Source organism: Trichoplusia ni, chromosome 5 (genome assembly GCF_003590095.1).
Source record: "Trichoplusia ni isolate ovarian cell line Hi5 chromosome 5, tn1, whole genome shotgun sequence".
NCBI lineage: Eukaryota > Metazoa > Arthropoda > Insecta > Lepidoptera > Noctuidae > Trichoplusia > Trichoplusia ni.
Window position 1 is genome coordinate 15,791,211 of NC_039482.1, and position 23,125 is coordinate 15,814,335.

General features: G+C 35.8%; 2 protein-coding genes across 2 annotated transcripts in view; both read left to right on the forward strand.

The window, feature by feature from the left end:
• Positions 1–15,657, forward strand: part of LOC113493731 (E3 ubiquitin-protein ligase MYLIP) — a 46,000-nt gene extending 30,343 nt beyond the window's left edge. Inside the window, exons 2-6 of the mRNA XM_026871726.1 lie at positions 8,786–9,546; positions 10,480–10,696; positions 14,056–14,226; positions 14,352–14,479; positions 15,031–15,657. Of these exons, the coding sequence (XP_026727527.1) occupies positions 8,786–9,546; positions 10,480–10,696; positions 14,056–14,226; positions 14,352–14,479; positions 15,031–15,127 (1,374 nt within the window). The 3' untranslated portion in view covers positions 15,128–15,657. The remainder of the gene's footprint in view (positions 1–8,785; positions 9,547–10,479; positions 10,697–14,055; positions 14,227–14,351; positions 14,480–15,030) is intronic.
• A 2,126-nt stretch (positions 15,658–17,783) lies between these two features.
• LOC113494070 overlaps positions 17,784–23,125 on the forward strand; it is a 118,125-nt gene continuing 112,783 nt past the window's right edge. The window contains exon 1 of the mRNA XM_026872206.1: positions 17,784–18,094. The gene's annotated coding sequence lies outside the window, so the exon portion shown is untranslated. The remainder of the gene's footprint in view (positions 18,095–23,125) is intronic.

The following is a 23,125-nucleotide window of genomic DNA, read 5'->3' on the forward strand; positions in this document are numbered from 1 at the left end:
ACCTGGTGTTGTTTTAACGGATATAGAAAATACACATAGCACTAAATTTGTTATTAAAATTCTACAAAGGAATAAATAATTCAGGTGTTTGTTCGCCTTCACAACCGGTTCATAATAAAAATAACGCGCAGTATTTGTGAATTGATCACGCCTTTCGCAATCGATACGCAATAGAGAATTGTTTTGTTGTATTAGGTATTCGCGTAAAGTAGGTACCTACTGGAAACGAACAAGGAAATCAATCTTACTTCATCTTTCAATAGGTATAGTTACCGTGAGGAAATTAAACCTTGCGATAAATATAACAAAACACTGTATAACGGATTCTGTGTCACGATTAATAAACCTGGATTCCACCAAAATCATTCAGAAGCATTCTTGAATATTCTAAACGATGATTACCTAACCATTATTAATAGTATAACATATTTACTTAATACAAATGCGAAGTATCAATATTTACGAAAGCCACAGATGACCTAAGACACAATATGCACTATTAGCTCACAGGTACACAAAGAATGTTTGTTATGAAAGATAATTTTATCGCCTCAAGTTATCAAGAAAGTCACATAAAAACAACACCTTAATCTCACATTTACAAGGTGTTTTGCAGATGTCCTTAACACAGTAATCCTTTGTTTCCATCTGTCAATTAGGCGCTTTTGACTCTGTAAGTAAGACTTCAGAAGAGAAAAGAAAAGAAAATTGTTTATTTGACACAAGGAAACATAAACATTAAATCTTTCATGAAGACCTCCTTTTAAGTAAGTATTTACCTGTGCTAGGAGGCATCGCTCCTCCAAATAACAGAATGCAGTATTGTGGTCTAAAGTATCACTGCAACAGATGGCTTGTCTCGAAACATGACACTGTCTGAAGGACGTCCGCAGTATTGTTTACAGTGTCCGGCATCCCACCAAATTTGGACATTCAAGCAAATATTTGTAAAATTTAAAATTAGAGATACATTCTATAGACATAAGACTTAGATGCCCTTAATTGCGTAGCATACCACTTATCATAAAAATCATAACCAACTTGACAATTATTTACAACATAAATACTTAGGTATTTACCTATATCAACAAAACAACTATTACGTGTTATCAGTATTTTTGTTTTTTATTTTTTAAGCCTCTTTATCCGTGCATTAAGGATAATGCTCATTATCAATTGCACTAAATAAAAAAACATGTTATTGAAGATTTACGTCAAATATTACGCACTTAAAGTAATATTATTAAAACAGTTCATCTTAATCGTAAAAGTTATTGAATTTAATTAAAATATTATGTGTCTGGTGACCGTCAAATCAAATAACCTGCTTACAAATCCAAAGTCCATTGTTGTTCTTAACAGACGATGTTGTACTATTTTTTATTATGTTACACAATTTCGTTAAGAAGGCGTACCACAAGGATCTTGCGTAGGACCAAACCCTAACTAATGTCACCAAAGTATACGTAGTATAAAGAATAATAAAGTCTGTTTTTGCACAAGTAATATATTATTATGTAGTAAGTAACTACATAACATGCTGCCGTAACGGCGACCAATGAATAATTCCTCCAGACATTGTCGTTGGTACGTGGAAGTGTCCAAGGTTTTTATTGTTGTCAACGTCGACCCCTCGAATTCTTATTGAATAGAATATTTTTAATCGATTTTCTATGATCGTTCTACGCTAAATACTGCTATTATCAATGTTATAAACTCAAGCACTTAAAGTAACATTACATTTCCTAATTATAGATAATTTATGCGTCTGTTTACATACTTCTATCTTCCTTATTATCGGTTCAGAGAATCGCTTCTAGAAATACTAAATAATCGTCAACAACTGAATAATGTAAATTAAAATCAATATAATATCTTATATTTGAATTTCTTTTTTGGTTATATTGCATCTGGTGTAAAACGGTTTAATATATTTTTTCCAACATATACTGTAACCACTTAAGCTAATGGTTGCCTTATTACGTGGCTAACTTAACTAACTTAAGTGTTACATATTAGTTCAAGTATATGGTCTTGTTTTTGTTTAAGATCCAAGCTAAGAGCGATTACGTCATAATCTAATATGGCTAGCTCCCAGCCTACTGGTAAAACAAGTTCGCCATTTCAAGTTTATTTACAATTGTAATCTTTATGTCCTTGATATAAAGTTTAAATTTAGATATGTTCCTTTCTTGGCATATAGACGACACCATACATTGTATTTCATTTACTATTAAAGAGTATGTATGGATAAGATTATACGTTATTTAGTAAATTATAGCTCCTGGGGTATTTATCAACACTATGTTGATAATTATTTCGAAAAAATCTTCACTTAGGCTAGCCTTTATAAGTTACAAAACTTAACCCAATTAAGAGTCAATTAAGAACGTGAAATTAAAACGTAACATTTGAAGCGGGAAGTACTTAATAAACTGTCACTTCCTACTATACATATATGTATACACCTACAAATATTAAGAGCACTCATGTCAGTTTCGATAACCCTAAATACAACAAGCATAAGTTCATTTATTAACCCTTCTCATAACTGTACCGCTGGTTGTAAAAAAAGGACACCGAACGAACAGCCTGTATTCTTTGTGTTGCAAAAAAAAAAAACGTTTTCACTGTTCGACATTTGAACTTTAACAAAGACGACGCGACGACTTTCTCAATTCAAAATTTTGGCAATGTGAGCGATGTTTTTAGGATCGATAAATCAATTTCTAATTATTGACTAGCTAATTGCTCTTTTATGACCATTTGTTTGTTATCGTCTAAATGTCAGCTAAAGCTATTATTGAAAAGTGAAACTGTTCTGGCACGGCTAGGAGTGGTTCTGCCGGGGCACGTGCGATGCATCCTCAAAGGCCGTCGACCTTATCAAGAATAGGCTGGTTTATAACCTGGTTCAATGTAGCCCTTTGGGAAAGTACTCTAGAGTATTAAAGGTATTCGATACTTGGAAATTTAAAAAAACAGTAATTGTCACGATGAAGAGAACGCACTTTGTCCCATATGACGTCAAATTACGTTTATTGGGTACATAAGGAAATCAATACTAATTACCTACTGCAATTAATACCTCGATACTCATACTCATTAGTTTCCTGGTAGGAAACCAGTTAGCTACAATTCTGTTCAAGGGTCTGACACCTAATGGTAGCTTTAGATAAAAAGTTACACTTTCCGGTTTTAAAGGGTTTAATTGGGCTTCAATCACCAAAAGTTGTCACTCGTGTGAGTCCCACCTTAACGAGCGGGAACCATTGAACTTGCGGATATAGGACATTGACTCCTCATACAGTGGCCCATTATGGAAGCCGGCATCCAAGATGGCAACCCGGGAACAAAGAAACAAACCAGAACGGTTGTCGGTCAAGCAGACCCTTCACTTCTCAAGACGTTAAACTAGTCACGTTGAATGGAAGAACTAATTTCTGATTACATCTTTAATGGCTTTAACCATTAAAATCTAATGCGAAATTAATTTGGTTTTCGTTTTTGTTGATGTCAACTTATATAAAGAGCTTGGAAACCTGAACTTGAAGATATATTGTTTTGACTCTGAATCAAATGGTGAGAAGTGATCTGCATAGTTCCTTATGATTGGTGCTCAAGGAAGTCCTTTACACAATTGGCTTAGGTTCTCAATATAGTCTAGGAAGCAGACCAGTTTGACGAGATGCCGTGAAATTCTAACGAAGCTTGTCAGTCTTCCTGGAAATGTATGGAGCGTGACTGATGCGGGCGACCGTTATTGAGGTCTGTTGGCTCTTTGTCTGAAACATGAGTGGTCTTATTCCAATAACGTGTTGTCAGCATTTTAAATTGGTACTTTGTATGTAATATTTTTCCGAGAAGTAATAACTTTACGTGAACCATGTAACGCGCAAAAGGAAAAATACATTTGTAATTACAAAATGGGTCAGATGCACTCAACACAATAGTGCAAAACTTAAATCGATTTCGAGTTGGCCCTGTCGTTGGCACAAAAATAGAAGTGTAAAAACATTGTGTCAGAAAACGACCAACCCAGATGTTTTCTTGCCGTCTCGCTCCGACCTCGGAACTCTCTGTCTTATCACGCACCGGGGGCGTGCATGCAACACTCGATTAATCGCACAAGAGATCGAGCTCAATGCCCAAACTTTCGTTTCTGTGCCCAACTGATCTATCAACCAGTCGACCGGACAGATTAGCGTCCTGCCAAATATATCTGTTTGTATTCAAATGTGTTACTCACTTTGTTACTATGTTGACGTCGATATTATATCTCGCTGTACTTACTTGAGTGATGAAAAAACATGTCACAATCGCTACCTGTCTTTATCTATATTGAGAAACAGGTTTCAAAGAGGCTCAAGAAGTTCTTTAAAACCCAAGTTACTGTACGAAGCCGAGCTACCTGCAAGTCGGGTCGTACAAGTAGCTAACCAAAATATGTGGGATTTTACGTATCTACTTACATGAGTAAGATACTCTAAGGGCTATATTTCACCGGGACACCATGGCGGCGCAACCAGTTGCGCCACCGTGGTGTCCGTAAGCTACCAAACTAGACACCATACAGACACCAGAGTCGCCACACTACACTGAAGACAGAGTCAAAATGGACGTTGAAGAGACAGCACTACTGCTGTATGTACGTAGGAAAAGAGAAAAAAGAAACAGTGGTGGGTTCATCCTTATTTAGCCGATCGCTGTAAGAAAGGACAATTCGTTAACATATACGACGATCTAAGAAGATATCCGGATAAGTTTTTTGGCTATGTGAGGATGTCCTTGAGGTCCTTTGATGAGTTGTGTGAACATGATTTGTTGAAGCAAGACACAATATTAAGAAAATCAACCGTGGCGGCGCAACCAGTAACATTCTGTGCACGCGTCCGAGTTGGTTGCGCCGCCAAATTGGTTGCGCAACCAAACGGACACCAGGTGAGTAACTCTCTATAGAGCTGTATACATTTTGTTGGTAGCGGCGACTGGTTGCGCCGCCATGGTGTCCCGGTGAAGTATAGCCCTAAGTGGTAATAGGTACATAACCTACAGAGTTACGTTGTCCAAGGCTCGCGTGGCGTCATCCATGAGAGCACAACACCAGCATTTCTCTTAACACTGTTATTAAGAGTCTTTAACCGTATTTCTTGCTTGTTTATAACTGCACGTACCTATAAAACGAATTCGTGAAGGACTTGTGTCATATAAAAAGTCAGTTTATTAAGTTTATTACTAAGCGGTAAATTGGCCGCCTTTTTTTCGTCGATAATCCCTTCGAAATCCTTTTGTGGGGTGGAATATTTTTTGACAGCTCAATTTTGGACTTAATAATCTAAGCAACAGAATATATTTGACTGTACACTTCTCAATACAAGAAAGGGTGGTTATCACTACCAGAGGTTAATGATCTTTCAACAAAGATAAAAACAGATAGTCGTTGAAAAATAAAACTGAAAAACGCAACTCAAATAAACACTAGAACAAAGCGATTGTACACAGAAGACCTATAAATAGAACCTTTATCTCAATCCAGACTTGAGAAATAACAAAAAGTCTAAAGCAAAGATTGCTTGTGGCGTTCATTTTAACTTGGTCCCTGTGAACTTAGTTGTTCTATTAAGTAAGTATAGTTTATTAAAGGTTTTATTATATTGGTCCTTTATATTATACTAGGCTCTGCGGTCTTGTCGTCAGTATTAAGGACTTACGTCTTACGCAGCGACAATGACAAAAGACTGTTTTAAAAAACAATGTTTAATCATTCTTGCAGTATCGAGGTTAAATATGACAGGGTTCCAACACAATTCATTTAAGAACAATGTAGTGAAAACATTAAATTACAAATCCTTTTGTTCCTTAATTCTCTAGCCAAAGTTTTATAAACATAAATCTTTGACAAACTCTCAGGAAAACAAGGTTAATTAGTTAACTTCAACACCCAAATTTCTACATCCTTATATTCTAATAAGTAATTTACGTAAAAACTGGAAACACAATCTAGTAAACGTAAATAAGTTCTGCCTGACACATGATAGTAATTTAGAATAAACATGTACTACCAGAAGTCGGTTAAAAACAAATTAACTCTCTCAATTTCCTATTATCTTTAACACGATTGACACTTTGACACTAAAACTAGTATAACTAAGAAACAGCTTCCAGGTGCCTACCACCATCTTTTAAGAAGGCTTCGGATGAGGAAAAGAGACAGCACTACCCTGTCTAGAGCGCTGTCCTACTTCCACAATAGTGTCAATCCTACTTTAAAGTATTTATGCGATGTGGTGGTAGGTCTCAGGGTAATTTGTTTTCAGATTCCGCGAATCCCTCGCATGCTTTCCCAACGGTACTGGCATTACGCAAATTACCTTTTTTATAACCCACCTTTTACGTAGAAACAGTAATTTTAATTTCGTTGATGGATCCTTCCTTTAGATGTTGGGTAGGCAATAGGTTTTATCAGGTGTAATTGAATCAAAAAGGGAACTCCGTTATACAGTGAGTAATTCTTACTCATGCAATAAATTGCCTGCTCATTAGGCATAATACCATGCTATACTGCAGGTTACTCGCCCTAAACTAACCCTAAATACAGCGAATTTAATAGGTATCTAAAATTAAGTTCTCTATATAAAATTGTAAATAATAATAAAGATTCGTCAACTAAAAAAATAATACGTGGTATTGATAAGTCATAATTACACTTAAGCTGCTTAAATAAAACACTTGCATGTTTATGACAAAATGCGTTGTTATTTCCTTCTTGACACACATAAATAGGATTAAATTCCTTAATACTTATCAAGTTGTTTTGTTGCTGTAGGATTCACTTTTGAAATACAAGTGTTAATGTCAATCCTCTTTAAAATACAAACAAAAGGAGTCAGTCAAATAGAAATATTTGAAAAGTTTTGTATAATTTTCTACATTTTCTTTGCATCACGAGTTGGAGGCATGTTTAAATAATTCCATGATCTACAATGTTGACACGAGATGCAGGCGTGATGCTTGATGATATAAGGATATCGCATGATTCGCATGCTATTGTCTCAATTATGCGCATGCGTGATGGAATCATTGCAATATCGGTACTGCCTTCATTATTAATAATTGCTCAGATGACTTTTTATTAGGAAGTTTTGACCTACCATCCTAAATCTTTGTTTTGAACCTTTTTTGTGGAATTATAATTTAGTTGTAGGCATTAATTTTTAATTTTAATGAGCGTATAATAAATTATTCTTAATATATTTTGTTATGTAATTTACCTTAACTATTATTTTTTTGCCAATCCATTGTCATAAAGGAATCATGGAGTAAAGAATTTTATAGAACATTCCTGGCTAATAAAACTCGGAAAAACCTGCTAAAGGTAGAACAAAACATATCTAAGTAAATAAATTTTAATCACATCATAAAAGCTGAATCGCTGTGATACTATTCTTGATACGTAAACACAAGATCCGATGACAAATATTGACAACAGGCTGCGCAGGAGTCGGTCACGTGACAGCACGTATATAGGGTGTCAACGAGAATCGCGGGATGCAATCACTTGGTGTACTTTACAATTAATTTATTGAGGTACGTTGTACTCAAGATCTAGATAAATAGGTACTAATTAAAACCATTTGCTTTATGTAAACATGTGATAAGCTTTTTTTTAACGAAGTCGGTGATAGTATCTCAGCAATTACACAATACAGAAATTATTCGTATCGAAAAATTATACGAGTATGTATGTGTGTGTGCGAAGAATTTGATCAATGTACACTCCACAGTTCTCGATATTTCTAAAAGTCAATGAGCAAATGGAAATACAAATGTAATTGACACTACAGATGATAGTTTTGAGTTACATGATTACATTACATTTAGCGGACACGCTCCAACGAATAACAACTACACTGATTTTATTTGAAAACATCGATCGGCTGGTGTTCCGATCCAACCTTTATATTCAAACGAATAGATAGACGGGAAAACCGTTTTTATTATGTTCACCGATATTGTCCTTTTGGTAATGAAGAATTTAAAACAGATTGCATGAATACTTAGCTTGATATTTCTATATCACATAAGTGATGTATATTGTAACTCTGTCTAAATATTTGATAATTATCACCAGAAGTACCAATTCAGTTGCTATGGAACAGAATACTCACCTTATCTGTGTATCAACGTATGTTTACCCTGACACAAACATGATATGGCCTTAACAACCAAAACATTTACCCACAAACATCACAGTAATTGCAAATGTCGGTATTAACAATGTTGAATAAAGTGCACAAACACAATTAATATGCGAGCCGAAGTAAACACTACACTTGAATTACAATATGTTGTTGTTAATAAAATGCGCACTCAAACTAATATGGTAATCGGAAGTCAAAATACACTCCTAATACAGGTAGACAACCTCGCTGCCCTAAATTACTAAGTCAATAAAAAACTTCAACACAAATACCGAACTAATGTACAATAGAGTCCAAATGTTACTTTCTTAGTTAAAATAAGCCCCCAGCATCTAGCAGACGTGTTGAACATTGATAAATAGCTCCTAATAATAGGTTTCTTAGCGTAACTTTCACTTCATAACATTGCCAAATTGTGTACACTACACGGACTGTATAATTATTTTGCAAATACCAATTTTGATGTTGCGAAAGTTTGTAATCTAATTTTCAATAGATCCTGTTTTTGGGTTATTAAAGTAGATCGCTTTCTCTTCCTTGATGCCTTCAGCGACTAAACTAACGAAACATTGAACTTGTTCCAGGTATGTGAGAAACTGGAGATCGGTGCCGAAGCGGACTTCTTCGGCCTCCGCGTATCTCCGGGCTCCGGGCCGGGGCGGTGGCTCAACCTGCGCAACCCGCTGGACCCGCACCGCATCCCCGGCGGCCGCCTCGACCTGCGCGTCAAGTTCTGGGTCCCTCCCCACCTGCTCATCAACGAACCCACCCGCCACCAGTTCTACCTTCACGCCAAACTCGACCTCACTGAGGGCCGACTAGTCGTAGCTGATTTAGAAGTAGCCAGGCGCATCATCGCTTACATAGCGCAGGCTGAGACAGGAGATTGCGACCCCGACCTACCTCCAACTCACATCTACGAAGAATGCGAGAAAATAGGTCCTCAATGCGAAAAGCCAGAGGATCATATGGATAAGATCATTGAATACCACTGCGAAATCGCTGGGATGGGAGCTTCGCAAGCTGAGTACAGACTGTTAAAAGAGATTTCAAAGTTGGAGTCGTTTGGGGAGGAGTTGTTTTTCTGCAAGCCGGTGACGCTGAGTAACAACGCTCACAACCTGTACAGCCACCTGTTGTACCACCGGCAGCAGGCAGAAGAGCCGCGGGCGAGGGATGAGCAGGAGATCGACGGCGGGGCGACGGTGGGCTGCCTCACGTCGGGTCAGAGCGGCGGCGGCTGCGGCTGCAAGCTGAGCACCTGCGTGGGCGTCGGGCCACACGGGATCGTGGTCTACAGGCCATCCTGCTTCGGAGAGCACGAGATCGGAGTGGAAAAGCAAAGGTTGGTATTTTACAACATGTTTAATTCAAACCTGGCATTCCCACGGTTTAAACATTATTTTTCCGCAAGCAGCACAACCTGTGAACCGCGGTAGTTTAATACTAGTCCACTTAAAATTCGAAAAATTTAAAGTAACTGTACGGGCCAAGACAATGGCTGCTGTCCGTTGTTTCCGGTCACTGACTGCTTTATTAATTAAATATCGGTCACTATTTTTTTAAAGGCTTGTTCGAGTATCATAGTGATATCACTGAGGATACTTAAAAGTAGATATCATAAATAGTATAAAAAACTTGATGCATCAACAAAATCCTTAATAAATTCTACATTCAAAATTGTTCGTTTTCATAGTAATTAAGTATGCAAAACAACATTAATTTAATTATTTGTCGTCGTAAACACGATTCGAGTGTCAAATGTCATCCGCTGACTAATCTTTGACCCATTTCCCCGCATTAATGTGAAACGATAAATACCTTTTCGCTTAATTAATAAGATAATTGAAACATCACAGTGTCTTCACAAACATTCAGTACATATTATTTTGGTCTGTTTTATCATTGTAATATAATATGTGTTCTGATATCACAAGTAATGATAAGATATACGACACATATTAGAAGTATTGTTGTTGTTCTCAAAGAAATTTCTTGGCCTATATGAATTTCTTTGTTTAACTTTATCTTGTTTGCCTTGACGGTATTGAGATGTTGTCCATCTTTTGTTAAATATTTTGATAAATGTCTTTTTGTCCTAACTCTTCAAGCAATTTAAGACTTTAATAACTCCATTCTTTGATAGTCCACTACTGAAAGTACCACTCCGCCAAAGAGAGTCCACAAACTGGATATTGCCTAGAAATAATTACAAATATCCAGCTAAAGCATTATAACTTCTTCACAATATACTTATTCTATTCCTCTTCATCCTCAGCATCGCATACACCGCGATCCACCGCGCGCAGCCATTCCGCCGCAACTTCCAGATGTCGTACGTGACGGACGACGGCAACGAGCGCACGTTACACGTCAAGATGGCGACGTCCGGGCAGGCGGCCGCGCTTTACCGCGCCGTCACTGAGAAACACGCCTTCTACTGCTGCGAGACCGTACGCACTGACGTCACTGAGCAATTCATCAGAGATCTGAAGGTAAGGGAATATAGACCTTAAAGACGATCTAATAGTCAAAAATTTGGTTCTGAAATGAGGCTAGTCAGTTATGCTTTTAAACATAATACACAATAGACGCTGTTGAAACGTATGATTCTATGGTTGAATGGTACAAGGAAACAAGGAAATCGTAATCTATACTGACAGATTAAGAAACTATCATTTAACGACTCTATTAAATCATTTGAATATACTTCGGTACAATAAAATATGAAATAAAGCATGATAACAACACCACGACCGCTCATGCTCAAAGTCACGTATACGACCTCATTTCTGTCAACCTTGTTGCACTGCGGCCAATGAACAAATTAAAACTAAAAACATATAAACACATTATTTGTTAAGTCCCACAAAATAGCCGCCCATATTGTGGTTTAAACGTTAAATGTGGTTCAGATAATGTATTCAAAGTATTACAATAACATTAGTTTCCTCATAAATATTTACCGAAACGTATTTGTAATGTCATTCGTTTCGTTTCTAAGTACGATAGGACATTTCAAATAAATGTTTCCAATTAATCCTGAATTTAATTAGAAATAAATAAGCTGTCGACATGCAACAATACCTTGACGTGACAATCATTTGTTTCCTTTACTTAAAAGCTCAATTCCCATACTACAAAAGAGTTTAACGACCAACATATTTATGTACATAAACGAAACAGTAAAAACGTTAATTAAATCGTTTATTTTTTGTAACAGTCTTGAATCAGCTTTATATTGGATCAAATTAATTCGGCGACAATGTCTTATGAATGACAAAAACAACTGGATGGACTTCGGACCTCCAAATTGTTGGTCATTGGATGACCTACAGGCTATTAGTTATTTACTGTCTCTGTAATGCTTTCAACTAGTCTGGACTTTGATACTGTACCACGCGACAACCTTCGTACCGCCATCATTTTATATTTTTACTGATTGTCCCACAAACGATCATTATTTAATTTTCCAAGTAGGTAGTTAGTGTTGTAATATGTAATTCTGTACAAAAATAATACATTTGATAAGTTAAGTAATCAACTTCATGATAATATTTGTAAAGGAAATAGGTATATTATGATATTTTTTTCGAGTAAACAAGTTTTGGAATTATTTTTAATTTCCAAGCCATTGTGATGATTTTTATTGGTATACTGTGGTGTTTAGAGTACATTTTTGATTCAGTTATTTTAGTAGATAAGCAATTAAATACCCTTTATTCAAAGATAAGGATATAACAACTGTTATCTCATATAAATCATGTAAATTACTGGATTAATCAGTAGAGATGATGTTAGAAAAATAAGTGATACAATCAAAAACATACTCTGACTGGCAAATAAATCTCCAATTTCGATCATTGCTACGGACGGACGTAAGTCATTTTCCACCAGGGACCGGCCGGATACTCATTGAAAGGGTTTTTGAAGGGGTTTTTTTAAGCGCTTCAAGAAAAAACCCTATGACATATGTTACACCTTCGAACGGATTACTGGAACCCTGTTCCGAACAGGTTACCCTTTCACTACCCGGTAACACTGTAACAGGGTAACCCACTCCAACCTAACACAATGCAATATGCACTCTTTATCATAGACATTAGTTTGAAAATAGTATAACCACGAGCGCACGTGACATCTTACCGCCCAGCGGCGCCATTGTTGCATTTACCGAGCGACTTGTAAACATGGAATAAAAATCATTGTGGATATGATCTTACAGTTTAATTTTGCTTGTCGCACTTTTCAAACGTTGTGATATATATATTTCGTGTCTATACTTGAAGACCAGGGTCGATAATTTTTAAAACCAAAAAAAAAAATAGTAGGATGAAACCCATTAGAAAAGGAGGGGAATATTATAAAAATGAAAGGAAAAATAATTTACGGGTGATCTGAGGTCGGGACGGGGGTGGGAGTGACATTTGAAGAGAAAAAAACGGTTTTTATCGATTTCCGGCAAAACTAAAATTCGTATCGAAAGGAGTCAAATGGCAAAGTTCTAAAAGAAAAAGATCTAAAACTTTTGTGTTTACATTTTTTTCACATAACCTCAAAATTTATGTGAAAAATCTAAAGAACCAAGATTGTGGTTTTTTATTTTTATATTTTACAAAAATTTATTTTTGTAACGAAATTTGGTGAAAACGTACTTTTTTGTGTCCCAAATACGCTGTAATTTATTTGATTAAAAATATTTATTTTTTCACCTTATTTTGAATTAATATAAAAAAACACTCTAATTTTCAATCGAAAATTCACCCGTCAAATCTTCTCAGAAAATGCAAAAAATGAAAAAAACTTGTATTCGATTTTTTTTTAAATTATTATAAATAATTTCATCTAAAAAAATTGATCTCATTTTGTGTTCAATAGACCAATAATCGAGGAAGGTTTTAGGCTAGGTATATAAAATTACGCTGCAACTAATAGGAGCGAAGATTTAATGGAAAATGTGGCAAATACGGGGAAAAATATTAATCTTCGAGGGCTTTCGTTCAAAAATTCCTAATTTTATATCTTCTAACCACGCGGACGAAGTCGCGGGCAACAGCTAGTTACCTATATGACGTTTCGCGCGTAGGTAGTTTGTCCTAGAGGCGCGAGTCGCGGCGCGACGCGTCGGCGATAGAAGAAAATCAGCTGTAGTCTTAGTAAAGCAATGAGGGGCCGCTAGGGTGCAAGTATGCAGCTCAAGTTTAGTGGGTAATTCAGGGTAACACGAATAAAAGCCTTTCGTGAAGGTAACCACTTCAAAGGGTTAAGTTATTGAAGGGGTTAACCCCTTCACGTGGTTACCATAATGAAGGTGTTAACCATTTCGCTGGGTTTCGAGGATGTAACTCGAACAAAAGGTAACACTGCGATATGAGTTACCCCGTGTACGGGTTACCCTGTCAAACGGCTTAACTCTAAAGTGGGGTTGTCCGGTCCCTGTTTTCCACTCAACAGAAAGTGGTCTACCTTACGCAATCAGGGAGATGGGAACATGATCCACTGCGATTCGCGCACCGGATTTATATTTGACTCATTCACCACACATGACAGATGATATTATCCGGTTTTTGTTTAATGTTGTCTTTGAGCAGGACGTTTTGTAGTGAGAAATTCACAAATCACTATTTTAGTAGCTATTTTTCGTGTGAATGGGCATTACAATTCTCAATATTCCGTCACTTATAAGTGTGGGATTTTAGAAGCAGTATATATTGTGTATCTGTGTAGTAATTTTTTTATCATAGGGTTTTGATTACATGGAAGCTTAATAGAACAAGTTAAAAAGCGAGTTTTCGTACAGTTTTTGTGTGTGTATAAGTAGTATATGTATTAACGTATCATTGTGTTGTTGCAGGGCACGATAGCGTCCATCTTCAACGACTCGACGACGCTGGGCCGCCGCTACGTGTTCGACATCCAGCGCACGTGTCGCGAGGTGCACGACCGCGCGCGCCGCGCCGCGCACGCCGCGCTGCCGCACGAGCCGCGCCGGCCTGTCGCCAGGCACGCCGGGGCCGAACATAAGGTACGGACCCTACACACTCATTTTACCCAGTAATGCTTGCTGCACATCTTAGGGACTGCCTCCATCCCATCTTAAAAATTTGTGCGTTGAGCAACAATCTAAACGGTATTTGTTGATATCCACAGGAGCCCCGCTCCCGCTCTCACAGCGGCTGCGGCGAGGCGCTGGCGTGTCGCGCCTGCATGGACGCGCCCATCGACACGCTGTTCCTGCCGTGTCGACACGTCGTCTGCTGCGGGGACTGCGCGCCCAGGTAACTACACACAATGATACATCCTTACCCACTGCACTAATAACTTCTTGAGTCTCAATACACTATTCCCTTCTGCACTAAAAACTGATACTATCAAATTCAGAAAACATAGAATGATAGAACTTAAAAATTTGCAATTTAAAGGATTCTTCTTTTTATTCGGAAATCGCATGAAAAATATAATCATATTTAATGATAATACCAATAGAATGTTGAGCCAAAATCCTTGATCCATCCTCTATGATCACTCCCTTATAGGGGTAACTAGCATTGTTTCAAATGTGACTTATAAAAGCCAACTCCTGAATCAGTAGTTTTATTTCTACATAAGGTCTGCTCAGTACACATTCATAATATCAATGGTATTTTTAACAGATGTTTCAGACTTGTTATTTTTGCAAATATCAAAAGTTTTAGTCATTATTATATCAAGTGTGTCCGCTCTATTAATGACACATTTATTTTAGGTAACTGCGACTCTTTTTAAAGTTGTTGTTTTGTAGTTTTTCCTGAAATGCCAAATGTTTAACCTTACGATTTGTTTGTTACAGATGCGAGCGCTGCCCGCTTTGTCGCGGCGAGATAGAGAAACTGATGCACATATTCCTGCCGTGCGACTACCCGAAGAGTCCCGGCCTCGTGAAGTGAACCGCCGCGCAAGCCTCAGGATCCAGCTCCCGACCTCCGCCGGCCGCCGCCGCCGCCGCCCGCCGCGTGTAGAGATGTTGCCTTATGACTGTGTGTGTGATTGTCTAGTCACTGTGAATGACTCCACTTGACAAATGCATTTCAGACGGGAATGTGCAACCATTCCAAAATTGAGACGACCGGTACTTACTGCTTAGATTACAACACGTTCATGTATATTGGCTAAATCTAAGTTGATATTAATAAAGAGATATGAAGTACCCGTTACAAACCCACCTTCGTTTTAGAAGGTCTAGTTTAATATTTTGTGATAATTACTATGTATGTTTTAAAGAAAACTTGTTCATAAAAAAGTGCATTTTAATTAAAATTAAATTTAAACTTGCCTGTTCATCGTTTGGTAACTTATGTTCGTTTTAACTCTGATTTAAGTTCGATTATAAGTTGTATTTGTAAGACCTATGGTCTGTAAGCTAATCTAAAGGGAAAAAATTAAAAAGTTGAGTAAACATTTACTAATACTGCCAAAATGTTGTTTTATTTATTTATAATCTTTGGTTAGGTTAATGCTCGACCATTCAAATGAGTTTTGATCAACATTGCTGAACAAAACCTAGTAAATGGTTGGGTGTGATTAGTCAGAATTATACAACTTCTAGTATATTAGTAGTAAAATGATACAAATAGTTTATCCAACACCTGTTTTTGCAGACCTAATTCCAATTGTGTGGGCTATCTAAACGTAAAATGATATATCTGTCCTCTCTTTGTGCAAAGGTTCATCTGTAATCTTAAGAATAACTTAAATGCGTAACCAGCCAGCGCGCTCAAATTTGGTCTCCATATGGAGCCAACTAACTCAACAGTTAGAATAAATAAAAGATTATGAAGAGTACAATGCGCCTATTGTTGGATGGCTGATGGGCTGATAGACAATCTCTACGAAAAGCTCACATAATATGAGGTATTTGTTGTTGATTTCTGTAGTATAAGGTAGGTTTTGAGTGATATAATATTTCAGTTCCATGTTTGGGAAACAAAACTAATATTGCTGCTTTCAAAGCATGGCTGTCAGTAACGCTAGGCTATGCCGCGAAAATAATTTAAAAAGTTAGTATAACTAGCATTTTTAATAATGCTTAGGGTAAAAATTACAAATACTATTTGAAGTTATACTCAGTTCTAATGTGTAAATCACATTAGAACTGAGTATTAGTAATTTGTACTAAAAATCTCAAAGTGGTGATAAGATTGATAAGTTTTGTTTATTGAAGAGTTTGCCATCCGTGCGTGGTCACGTGTTAGATATAAACCCAAAGACAATTATAAATTTGTCTATGCCGTTGCAACGAAGCCTTTTTGAAACAGTCGAGCAGAGCGCACGCTTATTATTGCTGCATTGGCTTGTTTCTATAAAAACTTATGTCAAACATTTGAGTACTTATTATATTTATAATTACCGTTAGAGAAACCAATAACCCTTATTGTCCCAGCCATTTCTTTCTTTCATTATGAAGTTGAGGCAAATCATACTTTTTGTTTCGCTTACTTAAGAGAATATTATATTGCAATTTTTTTACATTTTCACAGCTGATGTATGCTATAACAACAAATACTAAAAATAAAGACTATGTCATGTAACAAACAGACATGCATGTTTCTATGGAGGCTCCCATGCAGTTGTTTGTTCAAATTCCAAAATGGAAACTTGGTACCTGATAACCGAAAAAATAATGTCATTTTTGTTGTTGATAACACCAAAAACCAATCATACCAACCTACAACAATTGAATGTCAACTGTGTTGGACATGCTGATTGGTCTAGAGCTGACGTGATCAAAACTTCATTGCAAAGTTCCGTACAGATGGTTCACAAAACATCTTATGTTTCAACAATTTTAAATGACACTATGTAATATTAGTAACATATTCCTTAAATTATTTAAGTTATTGTTTTAATTATTTTATTTAACCAAAAATTGGCCTTGGCAGTATAAACAAGTTTCAAAGATATTTTGAAAACGTAAACCGACTTGTCTTTGGAAAGTTTTGGGTTGCTGCGTAACTAATTCAGCCAAGAAATGGGTGAATCTTAGTGGGTGAATCTAATCCTTATTTTTTGATGAGACATTTTAAAAGACGCCATGTTTAATAAATATGAGATTACGAAATAACGTAATTTCGTATATTTTTTTTATTACGTTCACATTTTATTTAATAAGTTCACAGATTTAATAATTTTATTTACTACTATGACTAAAACATTTACAACCTAGATATATTATTATAGACTTAAAAAAACTTAATCTTCTCTTTGCTAATTACTGAAATCAGTGAAAATACTTGTTGTCTTTCAGAACTCTATTGGCGTTAACTAATCTTAACATAGAAATGACACATAATAAAAGTTTTATTTTTTGCGTTTGGGCTCATGTTTATACACTTTATTAGTAGCATTATTTTGTAAATTACAAAATTACTTAACTTGAATTTAACAAAAAAAAAGGAATAAATTGAACTAAATCATTCTATTGAAACGATACTTGAATATTTTTTTTCACCACATAATTGTTCATTTTCAAACGTTTTCAAAAAACATCAAATTTTACCCGCTTAAGAGCCGTGGAAAAAATATTTAAAAATTGGCAACATTTCTCCCTGCTCATACGAACGCAAGATGGCTGCCAATTTATGTGAACGCAAGGACAAGTAGAAAAGTGATATCCGTTTGTGATATTTCGTTTATATTTGTGATAATAACGTTATAAATATTATCATTGTTTTGTGTCAGTGCTTGGAGAAAGTTTTTGTGCAATATATTATGAGTTATTAATGTTTTAAAGTAGTTTGTGTAATCTTACGTTGGATGGTACAAAATGTTCCTTGTTGAATTGTGATTATTTATGCAGTGATACAAGTTTTTGGATCGCTATGACGCTTGTTGTTGGATGATATCTGTGTTATCACGTAAGTGTATTATTTTTTTTAGTCAATTTAGTAGAAAATTTACGAGTTTGAGCCGTTTGAAAATTTTCGTCAGTGTTGTAACCTATTTGCCTATATAGGGTTTTCAGTGGCGTGGCTGTTGAGCGAGCCGGCGGCTCGCCGGTGCTGTGTCTGCTCACAGCTGTTAGGTTCTCACGCCAGTATCTATTTGTGATCTGCCATACCCTAAATTTTAACGGTTTAAAACGATAATTTCATGTATAAATAACTTGAGGTATTGTTAGTCATGTAACAGATGTTTTAGTAATGTTGTGTGGAGCTGGACCCTCGTTTTGAATTTTAAACGATAACTGCATTAGTGTGTGTCGTTATCTGTGCTGTCCATTTATATTACATGTGAAAACAATTAAGTTTTACGTAGTTTAACTTTGATACACACGAACGTGTCAACGTTTATGTTTCATGTAAGTAAAAACACTCGATTTGTGTTAAATCCTAATTAAATGCTAAGTTTACGTGAGAAGGAACTACTTCCATACTTGCTTTTGTTACTTTCAAAAGTGAATAACAAGGGAAACAGGGACAGGACTCTTTGAGTCTTTGTTTATAACTTTTATGAGTGCTTACTGTCATGGTTTGCCACACCATTGTTGCTATAAATGTTACTTAAGTATAAACTTTACAAAAGTTTAAAATATTTAGTTATGTTTTTTATACTTCTGCAAATACGTAATTTCTTAATATACTTCAATAAATAGATGTTTTTTAATTTCAATGCACAAAAATATGGTATTAAAAAAATAAATGATGTAACATTATTTCTCTCAAATACTCTCATCATCATGTTTTATGAGGCCAATCACAGACTAAAGTATAAGGTTTTTAATAATAGTACAGTTTCAACAAACACTATAAAAAAATCACAAACTTTTATGTCACCCTCACAGTACCATGTAGCTCTATATTCTATTCTTTGTTACTTCAATTTATTCTAAAATCACCTACACGGTACTGTGAAAGGAAATGCAAAAGATTAACAAAAATCACAAGACTTGATGTTAGGATTGATTACAAATTTAAACTTTGTTCAACAAAAATAATGTTAACGAAGGCCTTGAATATAAGCTACAAACCTTGATTAAGTCTGGCAATAATACTCAATGTTACTTAGTCACATGGGTTGTCAAAAACAGCTAATCACTTCATGTAAAACACAGCTCGTGGCTGTATCCAATAGACTAGAAAACCAAACTGAAAATATCTATAAAAAAACTAGGCTGAACAATTAAGGTTGCACTGCCTATAACATGTTTATAATTGTCACTAAACTCATATTATGTATTTCTCCAGATTGCAACAAAGTTTGTGGGTCTATTGAAGTCCTAAATATCTACACACCCAAGACATTCTCAGTGTGATAACTACCCTTAACCAAACTATTGTATGTATTTGTGACAATTGTGTGCAGGAACAGTCTGTCTGTTTCCTTTCAATGTGTGTGTTATGTAAACATACCATTTGTCTGTTTAATCTATGGAAAAATTTGGTTTCTTCCTCAATTGTGTAAAATGCGCCTTCTAGAATTATACGATATGACTATTTTTAAGGGATAGAATGTTTTAAAGCCTTGTGTATTGAATTGGACATTGTTGAGATACTTTTTTTTTGTAAAAACCCTCTTCATCTTATTGAAAAGTCCTTCCAGAGCAAGGAAGCTATAAGAGGTATCCCAGACTATCAAATCACATGCCCTAAGCACTCTCAGGTAAAAAACAAGTATTTGAAGATCATACAAGCGTTGGCCCCATGCGGCGACCGAACCCCCAGCACGTCGCGCACAGTGGTCACTTGTGTAGGGACCTAACAATACGGCTATTCAACATCACTTCTCATTTTAGCGTTGCTATGAGTTGATTTCCGTACGGAATCAACTCCAGACTGGTTGGATTCATTCCTACTGTCATATTACTCTCTTTTATAAATATACAAACTTATTTTCCCATAATCACCAATCAGGAAGGCGTTAGTATCTTCCTCCCTCGCAACGTTTCGAATATTACGTCACGAAATATAGTTCGATTTTCACGTTTCAGTTGTCACGATGATAAAACATTTCATATGATACGTAATAAGAGGTAGATATGGCGCTAGTACGCATTTGTTGTTTTTTTGGCAGACGAATTTGGAGAATTTGACGAATTTGGTAATTAGATTTAATTTATAAATCACTTTCCGTCCCGTATCGATAAATCACCAAATGTCCAGCAATCTATAGGTACCTATCCTAAATATTAACCATTCGCAGTAAGCTTTAAAATGAACACCTTCACGTAGGAATATCTTCTTCTAATATATAAAATTCCCGTGTCACGATGTTAGTTACCGTACTCCTCGGAAACGGTTCGACCGATTTTTATGAAATTTTGTATACATATTGGGTGAGTCTGAGAATAGAACAACATGTATTTTTCATACCCCTAAGTGATAAGGGTTGCTCACACAAAAAAAATATTTTTTTTTTGGACGAAATTGTTTGTTTTTATTTTTTTATAATGTGGCATTAAAAATACATACAACTAGAAAAAAAAATTCGTCAAAACAACGTTTTCTGGGTCAGCTAGTTTATAATAAAAAAGGGTAGAAATTGATTACCGCCCTAAATCACAAATCGTAGCTGAAACATCGGCAAAAAACCTTGTCCGATTTATTGTAGACGAATATTGATTGACATTTAAATCAATATTTATTAGGATTAACGAGCTTACACATTTTCGTTTGGAATTAACCTTTAACGACTTAACTATATCTAAAAATATCCGCGATATGAAACTGTTAGTTGACATAGTATTAAGCGTTTTAATATTCGTGTTTTCTTATGTAATTAAACTAATTCTTCCTTTCGTCGCTGCTAAGTTATAAGTATTATACTTACTAGCATAGCCTTAATTTCATCTCCAAAAATAGAAATGAGTTGCTACTTATAAACTTCGTCGGTTTCTTTAGACTTTATCGAGGATTATAACAAGCCATCTTTGGAGGCAATCAGTCTTCGAGACCTTATAGTGCTAACAATAATTCCATTAAAAAGTGTTTCAGAGTTAGATTTTCCATACTTTTAATACACGGACATCCCTATTATTTACATCATGCAACAAATCATATGCATATGCCGCAACTAATGTCTCAGTTTATGTGGAAGGTTTCAAACTTGTATAATCTATCATATTCATGTCATTCACGGGAAATATGATCATTTGTTCGTTGAAAACGTGACCAATGTAGTTATGTAAATAGTGTATTCGCGAAGCAAACTCTTGTACAATTCATGTTTGTCCTTCTATAGAAGGAAGTACTTTAAAAGTTAATATGAAACCGCGATGACAAAATCTCATCATCTTTAATTATCTGAGTACCTTCTGAAAAAGATTCGTACCAGCCATACGCTAAAGAATTATCAGGTTCTGAAGATTTCAATAGTCTTGTGTAGCCACTTGAAATTTATTGTTATTCAGTAATAAGTTACCGTTCATTTGCGGAACTAGCCATAACGGCAAAATTTATCTACGAACATTATTTTCTTTTTAAATATGAAATTCAATCCTTGCATACAAACACCCAGACTTAAACAGGCATTCGAGGAGCACACAACCACTTGTCTTAGGCGGGGTTCGAACCCGCAACACGTCGCGCGCATTGGGTTTGGCGTGGTTCTATTAAGATTTTGGTCATGTTGCCTACCCGCGATGTCTCATGTTTCCATGCCTGACCGCATGCTTGTACGCACGCCCTCACGCACTCAACTCACGAAGGGACGATCACTATACACACACTATTAAAGTACCGCACATATCTATATTTACACATATTAGTCGTGATAATGTTTTCAAACAATGAATTATTTAAATTATGATATGAAAAACAAATACTTCTTCACTTCTCGACTTATCGTAAACAATTTTTATGATTGCAAAAGTTGACACGTTTTAACATTCAATTATTGTTCACGATGCAGTGCTAAATGACTATAAAATATTGTTCAAATGTCTTAAATGTTTACTTTATTATATAATAATAAATGTTACAACTCGCGCATTCAAAAATGTACCCCTTGTAGGAAAACTCTTATAAGATACAATCTTTGTGGAGTACGTGTTTTCTTTGTAAATTAATTATTGAATTCTGCTTTATTCTCGGTGTTGTCTTCACTTTTGTGAAACTCAGTGTAGTCTTTGAATAACTTAAAAAAGTACATAAAACATAGAATTTTAAAGCTACACCCACTCTAGGGAATCAGCCATTCTTACACACTGAATAAGTATTTTGTATAAAATTTCTTTTGTCTTGCCGCTGTAGACTTTCAAGGGATTGCACAGGCTCAAAATTAAATTTACATGACTGCCAGTCTCCGTTGCTCTCATTTTTCACTTTTAGCTTCGTCCAGGGTGGCGATCTGGCGACCCTTAACTCCTCCTATACAGTGATAAACACGGCTGTATGACGTACAGTTATTAATATTTATTACGTATGAATGTTTGTGCTCGAGAGATTTATGTTTGTCAACTGCATTCGTTTTCTGTCGCGCCGCCATTTTGAGATTATTTTAAATTTATGAGCGTTATGGAAAAGTCTTGCAACTATTTTTATAGCATTTTTCTTGCTTGTATTGCATCGTGATAATATTTTTAAGGAATTATTCTTTATATGTCTTGTTTTAAATGTCATTGACACGCTATTTTGATGTTCAAGCACGTACGAAAGAATTTGCTGTGTCAATATCTAAATTCTGTGTAGGTATTACGATTGAGTCATTAAAAGTATTGAACGTAAATTTGCACGTGACTTATTTAATAACACGTGAATCATTAAGTACTTACCTTCCTGTTGCTTTTTAATCGATTTCAAACTCAGTGCCAACAACAAATGTGCTCGATAAAACCTATTTGGTGACCACAAGGTGTACCTTAGTCGATAAACTCAGAAGTATCACCTGGCACGGCTGGAAAGTATAGCAGCTTATCTGAAAAAAAAAGTAATGTAGACCCACCAAAAATT